The following is a 13,473-nucleotide window of genomic DNA, read 5'->3' as shown; positions in this document are numbered from 1 at the left end:
AAGATCATAAACTAATTGAATCGTAGCTGACATAAGATAGTAATTGACAGTTTTCGATTCGTATAAAGTTCCTTTACTCTAACATCGTGCCCTCGAACTGAGGATCAACCACTCTAGTTTGGTGGTCAATTCACAAAATTTGAGCACATGAAAACAAATAAAATATATATACAAGAAGGAAGGTTATATTTAAAACTTGTGAATATTTTCGAAATTCAACGTCTGAAGGTATATCGTCAAACACATCTGTTGGCTTAATGGATGCATTGTCAAAAGTTTTTTGCAAAACTTTTTTTGAAAAGTTGTCATTTTTTTATGCATATAAATAACATGCAATAAAAGAGATAAATACGATATAAAATTATGTTTCATAACATAATATTTTTAAGTACTCAGACTTCTGACTTCTTAAACACTATCATTATACCTTCTAAATCATAATGGACTTATGCTAATAAAGATAGTTTCAATAGGTCATATGCTCCCCGAATATACGGTTTGCACTACCACACCTTCCTGGTTTAAAAGTATAGTGAAGAGGACAATCAAGAATAGAGTGTGAAGCTTTTGATTTAATATATCTAGCTAATTTTGTATATCAATTCAGGGTAATTATATCACCACCCTCTATTCTCCTAGGTTTGCCTAACATTTCTCTAGACTTTATGTCAAATGTATCTTTGTAACTATCCATACAATCTTTGATGGAAGACCCTAAGTAAATGACCAACCACTAGAAGTGTGCCCAAGAGAATACAAGAAAATTGAGACTCAATTGATCTTAGCAGAGCCAAAATTTTAGTTCTCAACCCATACGGAGAATTTGCCAAATTTTATCATTTTAGACCAAACTTTAGTTTGCAAAAATGTATAAAGTAGAATAAATTTTATTTAAGCTTATATTCGTTAAATAATTTGGACATTGAGACAAATAGAATATATATTTTGGGTTTGTATTTAAACCTATATTAGATTATGGTTAGAATTAGAATTTTTCTTTAAGCTTAAGGCTTCAATTGGGCTTCATTCACTCATATATTTTTTTTTTATAAGAATATTAAAGTAAAATACAAAATATTAATATATGAGACGTGATAAGTGGTAATAGATGCATGAGGTGTGACCTGTTGTTCATACATTTGAAGAATGTGTTTAACATTTTCAAATTGTATATTTATCACAATCATATTTGTTGTTATTTGTTGAATATGTAAATAATGTAATAATCATTCCACACAAATAAGGTGATACAAATAGAGCAAGTAATATATATTTCTATAAGTTTATGACTTATGGCTAACGAATATGCAAAAAAAATTTGCTTGCAATGATATTACTTTTATTTGTAGGGTTGAAATTGTTCATGAATTTGATATCTGAATTTTTCGGATTGCTTCTATCTCACCTTAATGTTGGAGTAACTTCATATTGGAGCGTCAAAGACACTAGAACACGACTATGGAGAAGATGAGAAGGCGTGGGTAAGGTTCGATGGTACTGACTTTATTTTATATAGTTAATCATCAAAGTCTTTCGCTTCACCACTCTTGGAGCTGTAGGAATAAGTTATATGGGTACAAAAAGCCATTGCCTTAAATTAAAAAAATAAAACAAAACAAAAAAAAATCGTGAACAGCAGGATTCGAACCTGCGCGGGCAGAACCCACATGATTTCTAGTCATGCCCGATAACCACTCCGGCATGTCCACTAGTTTGTTAGATACTTTCTAATTTATTATTAAGATGTAAATGTAACTGATAAAAAATTGTCTAATATTCTGGAAAAAAAAATTGGCCGGAAAATTTTTGGTTGCAGGCTTGGAATATAGCTTCTGGTCACTTCATTTTCCAGTGAATTATTATTTGGATATTTTGTGGAGAAAAATTAAGTCTCCGGGAAAGTCACGGCGCTCTTGTAATTCCGATTCCGAAACCGGCAAGGGTAAGCAAGCTCCATCCTTCTCCTTTTTCTTCTTTTTAGATTTTTGTAGAGGACATTCGATTAACCAATCGCTAGGTTAAAATTGCGGATTGAAAAGGCGAAAAAAAAAAAAATTAAAGCAACTTGCACGATCTTGGCGTTCTCGATGCAATCAGAATCGGTATCCGAAAAGGTTTTGGTGGTCGCGGAGGAGGAGGGGGAAGAAGAAGAAGATAGCGCGAGCGTTAGCGTAGGGATTGTTGGTTCCCGATGATTCCTCCGAGACGAAAGAAATGGACCGAGGCGGAGGAGAAAACCCTAATCGACAAGTACGGGGAGATGGTGGCGGACGGTTCTCTGGCGAAGATGCGGACTCGCGAGAAGAAGTTCAAGCCGATTGCTTGTCACGTGAATTCGGTGCACCACGTGCGCGATCCCGTGGCGTACCCTTGGCAATGGAGTTGGAAGGACGTTTCGACGAAGGTGCAGAACATGCGGCATCAGTATCTGCTGGTGAAGCAGAAGATCAAGAGGCCTGAGTTTTCGGGGTCCGGAGGGGGGGAATGTGATGATGGGAGTGAGTTTGATTGGGTGGAGGGGCTTACTCATTGGTCTAACTTTCTGAGGTACAAGGATGTGTTTGGGGATGTTGCACTTGTTGTTGGTGGTCATGGTAGCAATGAGTTGATGGCGATTGAGGATGGGGATCACGGGGATCGCCATGGGGATCATGGAGATGGGTTTCTTGCTGGTGGTGGGGGGATGGACTTGGTTGAGTTTGGGCAAATGGGTCATTCTGGGGATGGGGATTTTGGGGCTGCTATGGATGGTGTTGACAATGAGGTGATGGGGTTGGGGTTTGAGTATGAGGCGGAGGAAGGGGAGGTGAATTACAATGGGAGTGGTCGGGAGAGGGAAGATGCGGCGGAGAATGGTTTTGTGTTTGAGGATGGGGAGGTGAATGGGTCAAGTTTGAAGAAGAGGAAGGGGGTGAAGGGAATGGAAAAGAAAGTGTGGCGGATTCTTGGTAACCAACTTGGGCAGTTGAGGGAAATGGAGGCGCGGTTTGAGCAGCGTGAGGTGGAGAGGGAGCGTGAGAGGCAGAGGAGGGAGAACTTGCTAGTGGAGCTTGATAAGCAGTGGGAGAAGAAACTGGAGGAGAGGGACAAGGAGAGGGAGGAGAGGGACAAGGATAGGGACAAACTTAGGAGGCAGAGGATGGCGGAGTGGGAAGCTATGGAGAAGGAAAATGAAGAGATAGAAAGGAAAAGAAGAGACGAAGAATTGATTCATGAGAGGGAATGGGAGGAAAGAATGAATTGCAGGAGGTTAGAATGGAAGAAGAGGGTTGACGAGATGCTAAGCCAGCACCGAACAGAAATGGGCCAGATGCAGACTCGATTTCTTCATGAGCAACAAAATCTTACTAGCCAATTGCTTGGTCTATTCTCTCAGTGGCCTGCCCAACCTGCTGGCCTATCTGATCATACTAGTGCCAGCAACCATTATCTTTCACAAATGATGCAAAATTTGCATCATGTGAATGGAATTGTTCATGGTGACACTAGGGTCGAGGGAGATAATCAAGAAGATCAATTCATTGTTGATGGATGATGTATCTCTTCTGCCATTTTGCGCATCTCTCTATGCCGGGGAGTCCTGAAACATTTCTGTCACAAGAAGTGTCGAAAAAGTGCACATAACTGTTGAATGCATTTTTCATTCTACTTTCTTCAATTAAGTATGATTGAATACCTTGTAGTTTATCATATTTTAGTGTAACTAATTGATATAAATAATGCTTTTCATTCCTTGTTTTTGTCTGTATCGAACTATGAAACCGAGTGTAAAGGTCACATTTTTTGTCCAATACATGTTTTAATGCTTCGATTCATACTTTCTATAATTTTAAGCCTATAATATGTTCATGCATTAAAGGAGTAATTTTCTGTTTGATTTTCAATATGCTATTCAGCTCTTTATAATGCTCAGGAAACAGCAGATGATATCTAGACTTATTCATCCTCCTATGTTACTGTTTCCTGCTATACTTTAACTGAGTTCATATCCTATATTCTAACCAAATACTAACTATAAGTCAATCCTGGCCTTGTTTTAACCCTTGTGCACGTTTCAGATGTGTTGCAGTGCGATTGGTACAATGAAATTTAAGAAATTGAGAGGTGTATTTAGATTTATATTTAGTTCTTCTCTTTCGTCCTTGCTCATACACTCTTTACAAAGTTAACTTGCTCTTAGTAATCATTAGTTACCTTCTTATTTGGATTTTCTTGTGTTGATTTTCTAGTTTTGATTTGCAATATTATGGTAAGGAGCTACGAATGAAGTTGATTCGTAACTCTACTCGTATATTTCATAGAATATTTTTAATTTATTCCCACACCTAAGTGAAGTGATTGGGGGTGACTATTATTAGCTAACAATAACTATTAACAACTTTCTGCCCCCTTTACTGGAGTTCCATGTTCTTTGCTAGTTGTTTAACCACGAGACTTAACATTTGTTTTAATTTACAGTTACTAACTTCAACTATTGGCATTGACTTTAACTTGCAACCATGTTTATCGCTGTATTAATTTTTAATCATCAAATGTTGCCTAATGATAACTTTTGGGCTTCTGTCATAGTATCCTAACTTCCCTATACTTTTTTTGGGTAGAAGTTTCCATTATTTTTAAAAATATACATAAACGACTTTTCAAGAAGTTAGAAAAGAGAGATTGAACTTGTTAGAAAGTTGAGGTAAGTTGATTTTATATTAAAGGAACAAGTTATATGTTCATATTTTCTTATTTAGGTAGACTTATATCCTGGTAATAAAATGATAAAAATATACTAACTCCCAAGTCCTAACGAGAATGTAGTTTGCTAGAGCTCCATCTGAAGGCCATGGTTCTCAACAAGCGTAATGCAAGAAACTCTTTTAATTTCTCATCCTATGATATTTTAATTTATATAATTTAGATTATTAGTGATGGAGCATCATCAAACACATAACACATTGGTTCTTTGATCGGGGTCATGACTTCTTTTGTGGAGTGTAACTTCTTAATTTTTCTTACTCATCTTCTTAATCTTATAAAAATGTAAACATTAGGAGTAGAAAAATATATAGGGTTAAAATTTTATGTGTAAAAAGATAGATGCATAAGAGGGTCAATCTGCGTCTAATGAAGGTTGACTTAGAAAGTCAAAGTCCAAGTAAAGGGTTAACTCTGAAGTCAAGATGCAACCCTCTCTCTTTATTAGGGAAGCTAAAACCCCAATTGAAGAGCTTGCTTTTGAACATCCATTTAGCTCTTAGATGGCCTTGCCTTGGAGCGTCCATGCTTTGTTCTTATGAAACTAATATAATTTTTCTTTCATAGCATTCACCTAACTTTCATCTTCAAGGACCTCATTTATATTATTAGGTACCATTTGTCAAATCACAACTACTTGATTTCTCACTTTAGATCTTGTTGAGACGCCTCTTCTAGGATCTCCTATGATAACATTTTCTGGGTGGTTCTTGACCAGCGTTGTGTGCCTTCCTGTTGGTTCTCCAGACTCTTCAACTAGACCATCTACTGCTCTGCTTTAAGAATCTAGTGTCTCTTTCTGATAGTCTAAGGGCTTTTATGGATCGTTTAGTGCCTTAGATTGACCATCTAATATAGTTAGATATACTTGTAATTCCTACAAGAGTTTGTTTGCTTTGATAATTTTTTACTAGACTTATGGTCATTAAATCTCACATGAATGACTTCCTTAACAATTGAAGTTCTAGAGTTGTATACTTTATGTGCCTTAGATGTATAGAATATCCAAATAAGATTCCTTCATCACTTATGGAATCAAATTTTCCCAAATTATCTTTTGTGTTCAAAATGAAACATTGGACTCCAAAAGGATGGAAATAAGAAATATTGTTTTTTTCTTCTTCCAAAATTCATAAGGAGTCTTAGTTTCCAAGGGTCTAATGTAAATTCGATTTTGTAAATAATAGGTTATGTTAATTTCCTCTACTTAAAAGTTCTTTCAAATGGAGTTAGCATTTAACTTCATTTGATCCATTTCATGTAAAGATTTGTTCTCCCTCTGAACAACACCATTTTGCTATAGTGTCCTTGGAGTAGAAAAAATATAGTTAATACCAAATTTTTTGCAAAAGACTCAATAGCTTTCATTTTCAAATTCTCCACCACGATCACTTCTAACAACTATAATAAATAAGCCCTTTTCATTTTGAACTTGTTTAATGAATTTACAAAATACTTTGAAAGTCTCAACCTTGTGACTTAAGAATTTAACCCATGTCCATTTTGTAAAGTCATCAACAATGACTAACCATATTTTTTGTCCTTAATAGATTCAGTTTTGGTAGGTCCAAAAAGGTCTAAGTGTATTAGCTCAAAAGGTTTTTGAGTGGATATGTCATGTTTGCTCTTGGATAAGCTTTTGACTTATTTTTCCTTAACACATGTCTCACAAAGAAGATTATTATTTAAATGACATAATTGATAAACCTCTTACTAGATTGTGTTTTTGTGGCTTTGAGATTATTCTCAAGCTAGCATGGTCGTACTTCCTATGCCATAACCGATGATCTTCCTTTTCTGACATGAGACAAAAGACCCTTTCAACTAATAACTCATCCATATGAATTCTATAAAGATTACCTCGTCTATTAGCAATACAAATTTTGGTCCCATCTTTGTGATAAACTTGATCTTTATAAAAAAACAATATTATTCTTATTGTTACACAATTGACTTATGTTTAGTAGGTTGTTCTTTAGAACATCTACTAATAAAATATTGTTAATATACATATAAGGTTTTAGAGTTACCTAACCATCACCAATCACATGTTTATGTTGGTTTCCTCCAAATATTACCTTTTCTCCTTTCTTCATCTGAAGACTTAGGATGTCCACCAATACATAGTTGGTCCTTGAAAGCTCAATGTAGCTAGGTTCACTCTCCTCTCATTGTCCATTTGGTGGCAATCAAATATTTTCTTCACCTTCATCTCCCAATCCAAATATTATTATGTTTTCCTTACCATAGAAAGGGAAAAGGTCTACATTAGGTTCTTTGGCAAAATTGCGGTTTCTAGGCTTGTGTTGCCTAGGGGTTATTAACAATTGTCAATGTTGTGGTGACTAATAAACACCCATTCCCTCTAAGAATGAGGTCATTATGATAATTTCTTTTCCTACTAGAACACTTTCCATGTTTTCTCTTAATTTTTTTTCATTTATCATGAACTAGGCAAACATGTCCTTAAGTGTCTATCTCCTAGTACCCACGAAAAATATCATCGAGTCATTTTGCCATTTAGTGTCTGCTTTAAATCATTTAGTAGTACAACTATGGTAGGAATTTGGGTTTGTTAGAATCTCAAAGTTATACATTTTAAGGTAAAGGTAAATTATCGGTTGATAATTATTTTTTATACAGGACCACCTCGAGGAATTCATATTGGGCCATTAACAAGAATCATGACTAAAAGGGTTGAGAAAGAATAAGTCAAGAAGAGGAAGATTCTCATTCTTTGGAGTCTAGATCATTAAAATCTACCCTTTTCCTCTCTAATTATGTAAAAATTGTAGATACATGTATATCAGTAGGTATTTTCTTTGTAATTTGTAGAAATATAAGTGAACCTTAAATGGCTTCCAATTGGGTCTCAATTGGGCTTGATTGGGTGGTCAAACCCTAGATGGATAAGTCAAATTCTTATGGGTGTATGCGCCCAATTGCTTCTCAAGTGTAGCTACATTTTTCTTTGTAAAATTAGTCCACATCTCTTGAGTTATAGAGTGTAAGAGGTCTCAAACATCTATATATAACTTTGTGTCTCTTGTAAACTCACCTTGATTTGAATAAGAAATTGAATTGCAAAATGAATGAATTTTTCTTGTTCTTTGAGGTCACCAAAATATGAGTAATATTCTCTTAAAATCTTCACCAATTATTCTTCCTTAGAAGATGAGCTAAGTTCCTAGTTATTTTTTGAGACTTGTTAAAGTTTTGAATAATTTTGTAAGTCTTCTGTTGTCCAAAGAATTGTGTATGTGGTGACGATTATTTTTTGTATATATTGTCGTTTATAAACATCACTATATACTCATGTGGTGGTTCCATGTACTGCCATAGATTTGGGTACCACAAAGTATAATATGATGGTCTTATACGAACCGCCGCAACACCCGCAACTCAATGCCTTATATAAAGATGTGTTTTATGCATGTAATTAATGTTAGTTAAAATTTTCGTCATTTATTTGAATGAGAAACGATTTCAAAAACATACCTGATGTAAACACCATTATTAACATTATAATATTACATTTTTAATTATCATTATTATAATAAATTATGAAATATATTACATTAGTTTCAATTTTCGTAATTCAAATATCGTAATTTGAATATTAAACAAATAGAATTTACCCACAAGTTTATAACCTCATAATTTTATTAAACTTATTTTCATAATTAAATAACTAAATTAACTTATAATAACATTTAATTAAATTTGTTTTCACAATAAACAAATTAAACATTCACAAACTTATAATAACTAAACACTTATTCATTACATTTAAAAGTAGAACAAAGTTAACATGTGTTCAACAATACACCAATCTGAATTACATGAAATGATAACTTAACATTAACTTAACATTTGAAAAATAAACAAAACATCTTATTGGTTAGAAACTATTACAACTATCATGTTTAACCAATCTTCTTCTTCCACTTAATCCTATTATTTGATTGGATGAAGGAGCATCACTTCCAACTTTCGATGGTTGAAATAAATAAAAAATAGTTTCAAATTATTCATTTTCAATGTTTATAAAATGAATGAAGACAACAATAATAAAAATTTAAGTATACTAAGTTATACTTCATTGATGGAGGCATGTACCAAATTAGCTGCCATTACAACAAAATGTTTTGGAACATCTTATTTAGAAGCAATGTAGTCAAGCAATATTATTACCTTATAATCATATTTGGTGAAGTTGCGGTAGAGGAAGCATAATTCATACCACTTAACTTTGTTGTGTCTCTTTTAAAAGCAAGGTCAACAATAAAGCAATATGCTATCTAACTATCAATGAGAACAACATATATTGTAGAACTACAAACAAGTCAGACCAACGCATATGTGCTAAAATAATATAGCATGATCATTATAGAAACTATGAAGTGCACTTCAGTATCAATTCATTGTAGAAAACTTACAACCACCACACTTTACCATTACAAAATCCAAACCACAATAGTTGCACAACTAACCAACTAATATTATAGGAAACAAACACATTCATATTTTCAAATTATAATGACAATCATTATAAGTAATATAAAGTCATCCCAATTTTCATATCCTCATCATTCACATATTTTCCATTTTTCTTTTTTTATGTGATTTTCCACATTTAAGTTCGTTCAATATTCTTATCAATCTCAAATTTTTATATATTCTAAGAAAAATATATAATATAAGTAAAAAATATTCGGTTACATAAATTCTACAAAATGAAAATGAAAATGAAATAAGTTTTGCAAATTTGAAAAAGATTTGACTAAAACATTTGTTATTAGAAAATATGAAAGATCTGGTTGATGTTAAATAATTAATATTTCGATGTTAAATAATTAGTATTTCTCTTGTTTTTTTTAATAATGTGATTTTTTATTTTAATAAAATGTTTGACATATTCATGTCTTTGAAATTATTTTATTTCAACATCATACCAAAATTCGTCAATTATACGTGAAATCATATAAAAAATATATAGTGAAGTTCACACTAAAAACAATCAAATCCTAAAAAATCTTAAAACAATTAATAAAGTTAGTTCAAAAGTAGCTTTTGTCCCTCTAATATCTTACATGTTTATCACCCTGTTCATATATTTTATATCCAATCACCAATCTTTATTAATAAAATTTATATAATTAAATAATAATGATAACAGACCCATTGTGCATAATGATGTTAAAGGTATGTACTTAACATTTAATATTTTAACTATAAACACCTATTATAACGAAAAGTTAGGAACGAAAACAAAGTAAATTTCGATGGTCCATTCTTTTGTCAAAATCACATAATCAATAATAGAATTTAGAGAGAAAGAGAAAAGAAAACCAATTGAAGAATAAAGATAAACACCTCAATCAATTAGTTAGCTAAACCTTTCCCCAAAATACACCTCAAATAGTTGTAGGAATCAATCACTATCAGTTTATAAAAAATCTATCAATCAAATTCAGATTCACCAAGATAAGTAATTTGTTCAACACATAAATGATTTCAAATAGAAATAATGTATTGATCAAAATTAATGACAAATGAAATGAAAGTTACTTCTTAACTTACATATGAAAAATCAAAAGAAACAAATCACCGGAAAACTTTCGATGAAAAAAAACACAGGAATATCATCAATGCAAGCAATGATCCTTAAGGAATCAAGGTAGCAACAAAAACAAGTTGAAATAAAAACACTGAATGTCCAAATACACTGGTACTTGATAAAGTAATTACAAAATTATGGTTATTTTTTGAGAAGATAATTGATATTCTACGAAAGCATGGTTTAAAAATAAATTATGTTATCTTGTTAATAATTGATTAATACTAAAGACAATCTATTATTAACATGACGATAATGATAATTGATTATTTCAAAATATAATTAGTTAAAATATTATTGAAACACTTTGTAAAAACATCTTAAAATATTTTCACAAATGACTTAAAGTTGTGTATGTTTTGCTTTCTTGAATTTAAATTCGTATCTTTTGGCAACACACATAATTAAGGAATATAATTCTGACACATAATATAAGATTTGGAATAACATCAAGTTTCATCATCAAAACATCTTCAATACTTCAATTTGCTTAATCATCTTAATCAACAATCACTCTCCATTTTCAACAATCTTTCCAGTTTTATGACAATTAAATTTTTACTGATTTTTTTTATTCTTCTTGAGTTAATTATGGGTTGCCTATTAATTACTCGTCCTTCAAATTCTACGACCTTTTCTAGGATTGACTTCTCAAGTCCTGTGAATAACTAACCCCTAAAGTTAGCTCTGATACCAACTGAAGCTACACTTGGTTCCAGAAAGGGAGAAGGGGTTGGATGGAGCCTGAATTGTACTCGCGAACCTAAAAAACAAACACATGATATAACAAATAATAGACAGGAATAGAGAGATAAAATCACATCAAACTTTTATACTAATTCACACACACAATAAGGGCTATGTTTAGTCCCCTTAAACAACCTACCCAAGAGCCTTTCACTAACAAAGTATTCTTACCCTTCTTCACGTCACTAGTATCCTACACCTCTACAGGTTACAAGTATTCTCAACATCTTCAGATTCACACAATATTCTCAACCTCTACAGGTTCACCAAGTATTCTCTCTCTCTCTCTCTAGGTACACCAAGTATTCTAACCTCTCAAAGTAACAAGTATAACCTCTTCAGGTACAATGTCCCAATCCCCCATGAGATTAAGGACCACTCAATACAATGAGAAAAACTGTCGTTCCAAAAGAACAAGTAAGGCTCACTGGGTATACTTTACAATGGTGAAGGATTTACAATGGTTATGCTCAAAACCAAATTCTCACAAATTGCTCTTAATTAACAAATATGAAATTCTAAGCACAATAACAACAACTTTTCTGTACACTTTATATATTATTTCTATTTGCTTTATTGTTGTGTTCTTTATCCTTGATGTTTTTATATAGACTTCTGAAATGTTTACGTTGCAGCTTTAGGGTTTCTTCAATTATTCATATAGTTGTTAGATGTTTGATATATAAACGTCTACTCTGAATGTTCTTTGTGTTTAAGGCTCTTAAAAAACTTTATTTATCTTCAACAAATATTAACATTAGCACTTGAATCTTCATCACTTCAATATTTGCTTAATTTGTCATGTTGCTCTTCCTTCTTCATTGTGCTAGACGTTATATATGGAAAATTTGGTTCTTGTGCAGTATGCACTTCTCGACTTCTCATGAAGCATTTCAAAATGTCTCTTTACTCATATTCGATGTGAATGTTGAGGCTTAATCACTTTTGCCTTTGAATATTCTCTTTCTAGTTCTAACTGTTTTCTTCGTACTAGACGCTCAATACGAAAATATTGGCTTTGATTAGATCTTCTACGTCTTTGGCATGTATTTGAATTTCAAATACTTTCTCTATTTGTATGAACTCTGTCTGTTGAGCTTTGACCAACTTTGCACTTGGATATTTCTATATTAGTACTACTCATATTCACTTTCGTGTTTGACGTTGAAATAGGAAGCTTCATATGTGCGTCTAGAATGCCATTTCTTCTCTTGAAATTACTTCAGAGTACATCACGTATTACATTCCTTTGTATGTTCATTAAGCTTTTTCCTTTTTGATATTTCTTCATTCTTGATTAGTGCAAATCTCGCTTGTCAGCTTCATCTCTTCCCTATCAGATGCTGAGAAAGGAAACTTCTTCTTCCAGCTTTATGTGCATCTTTAATTAGTTTCCTTTGATATTTTTGGGAGCATCGGTGAACAATATAATTTACAATTTAAACTCATGGGTATTATTGAAATAATATTATATAAACTTTTTATTCACAAATACTTCATAGTTAATTTCACGGTCAAACACTTTCCAAGTTAATATTGATTTAGAACGTTGAAGCGAAATTAATTTTAACCTGGATATTATCTCTTTATTTGTATTTCAAAAAACCTTTGATATGGAAATAATTCAATTTATGTTTTTCAAAGACTTTATAGTCATGTATTGTTTATTCAAATCATTTAATCCATATTTGAAAATAATGTTTCTAATAATTTAGAAAGGCCAAAATAAGATTTAGAAAACATAAGTGTAGTGTCATAAAACATTATAGGAATCTAAATATTATGCATGGACACATCCATGTTTATCACGTTCCATCTGATGATTGGACGATGCTTGTATCATCTAATATGTATAGTTTCCAGTGTGTGTCTAACCCTCTCAAATGTATGCATTTGTTTTGTGTTGCTTAAAGGGGTTTGCGTCTATTATGATCTTCTAAAGTGTTTCAACACTTGGATCGTGATATGATTATTCTCAATTGTTTTGTCTGTTCCTTTATCTGATGCGAGCTTTGTTAGGTATGTCCTCTGACTAATGAACGCTTTGTCTTATGTGATACTTTATCATTTGATGGTTTGATGGTCCTTTTTGCAAAACTTTTCTTTTTAATGTTCTTTTTGAATATATTATTCATTTAAGGAGTGAACATTAAGACTTGATTGTCTAATTAACATTTTTCTTGCTTTAACGTTTAATTGGTTTTGCTCATTTTCTCTTTTGTTTTTGTCTAATATGTTATGCACATGAGTGAACTTTGTCATATTAGAACACACCTTATATTGTTTGTTATCATCAAAACATATAGACACTCATATAATGAGATTGATGGGTTTTGGTTTGTTTATATACTCATCAACAAATT

The 13,473-nt window shown here is 32.4% G+C and overlaps 1 protein-coding gene and 1 non-coding gene across 3 annotated transcripts; one reads left to right on the top strand and one right to left on the bottom strand.

The window, feature by feature from the left end:
- Window positions 1-1,627: 1,627 nt before the first annotated feature.
- Window positions 1,628-1,709, bottom strand: TRNAS-AGA (transfer RNA serine (anticodon AGA)). Its single transcript has one exon. It is a non-coding gene; the product is annotated as a tRNA-Ser (tRNA).
- Window positions 1,710-1,788: 79 nt separating this feature from the next.
- Window positions 1,789-3,827, top strand: LOC137806450 (uncharacterized). 2 transcript variants are annotated; one of them, XM_068606585.1, is made up of 2 exons: window positions 1,789-1,942; window positions 2,040-3,827. In XM_068606585.1, the coding sequence occupies exon 2, from the start codon at window positions 2,192-2,194 to the stop codon at window positions 3,533-3,535; it is 1,344 nt and encodes a 447-aa protein (XP_068462686.1). In that variant the 5' UTR covers window positions 1,789-1,942; window positions 2,040-2,191; the 3' UTR covers window positions 3,536-3,827. The 2 variants fall into 2 exon arrangements, with proteins under 2 accessions (XP_068462686.1, XP_068462687.1); XM_068606586.1 differs by having other exon boundaries at window positions 1,804-1,942; window positions 2,018-3,827.
- The last annotated feature ends 9,646 nt before the right edge of the window (window positions 3,828-13,473 follow it).

Source organism: Phaseolus vulgaris, chromosome 3 (genome assembly GCF_000499845.2).
Source record: "Phaseolus vulgaris cultivar G19833 chromosome 3, P. vulgaris v2.0, whole genome shotgun sequence".
NCBI classification, from domain to species: Eukaryota; Viridiplantae; Streptophyta; class Magnoliopsida; order Fabales; family Fabaceae; genus Phaseolus; species Phaseolus vulgaris.
Note: the sequence above shows the minus strand (reverse complement) of the source record. Positions and strands in the feature narration are given on the sequence as shown.

Coding starts and splice junctions, on each gene's coding strand:
- LOC137806450 (XM_068606585.1), top strand. CDS start 2,192: ATGATTCCTCCGAGACGAAAGAAATGGACCGAGGCGGAGGAGAAAACC.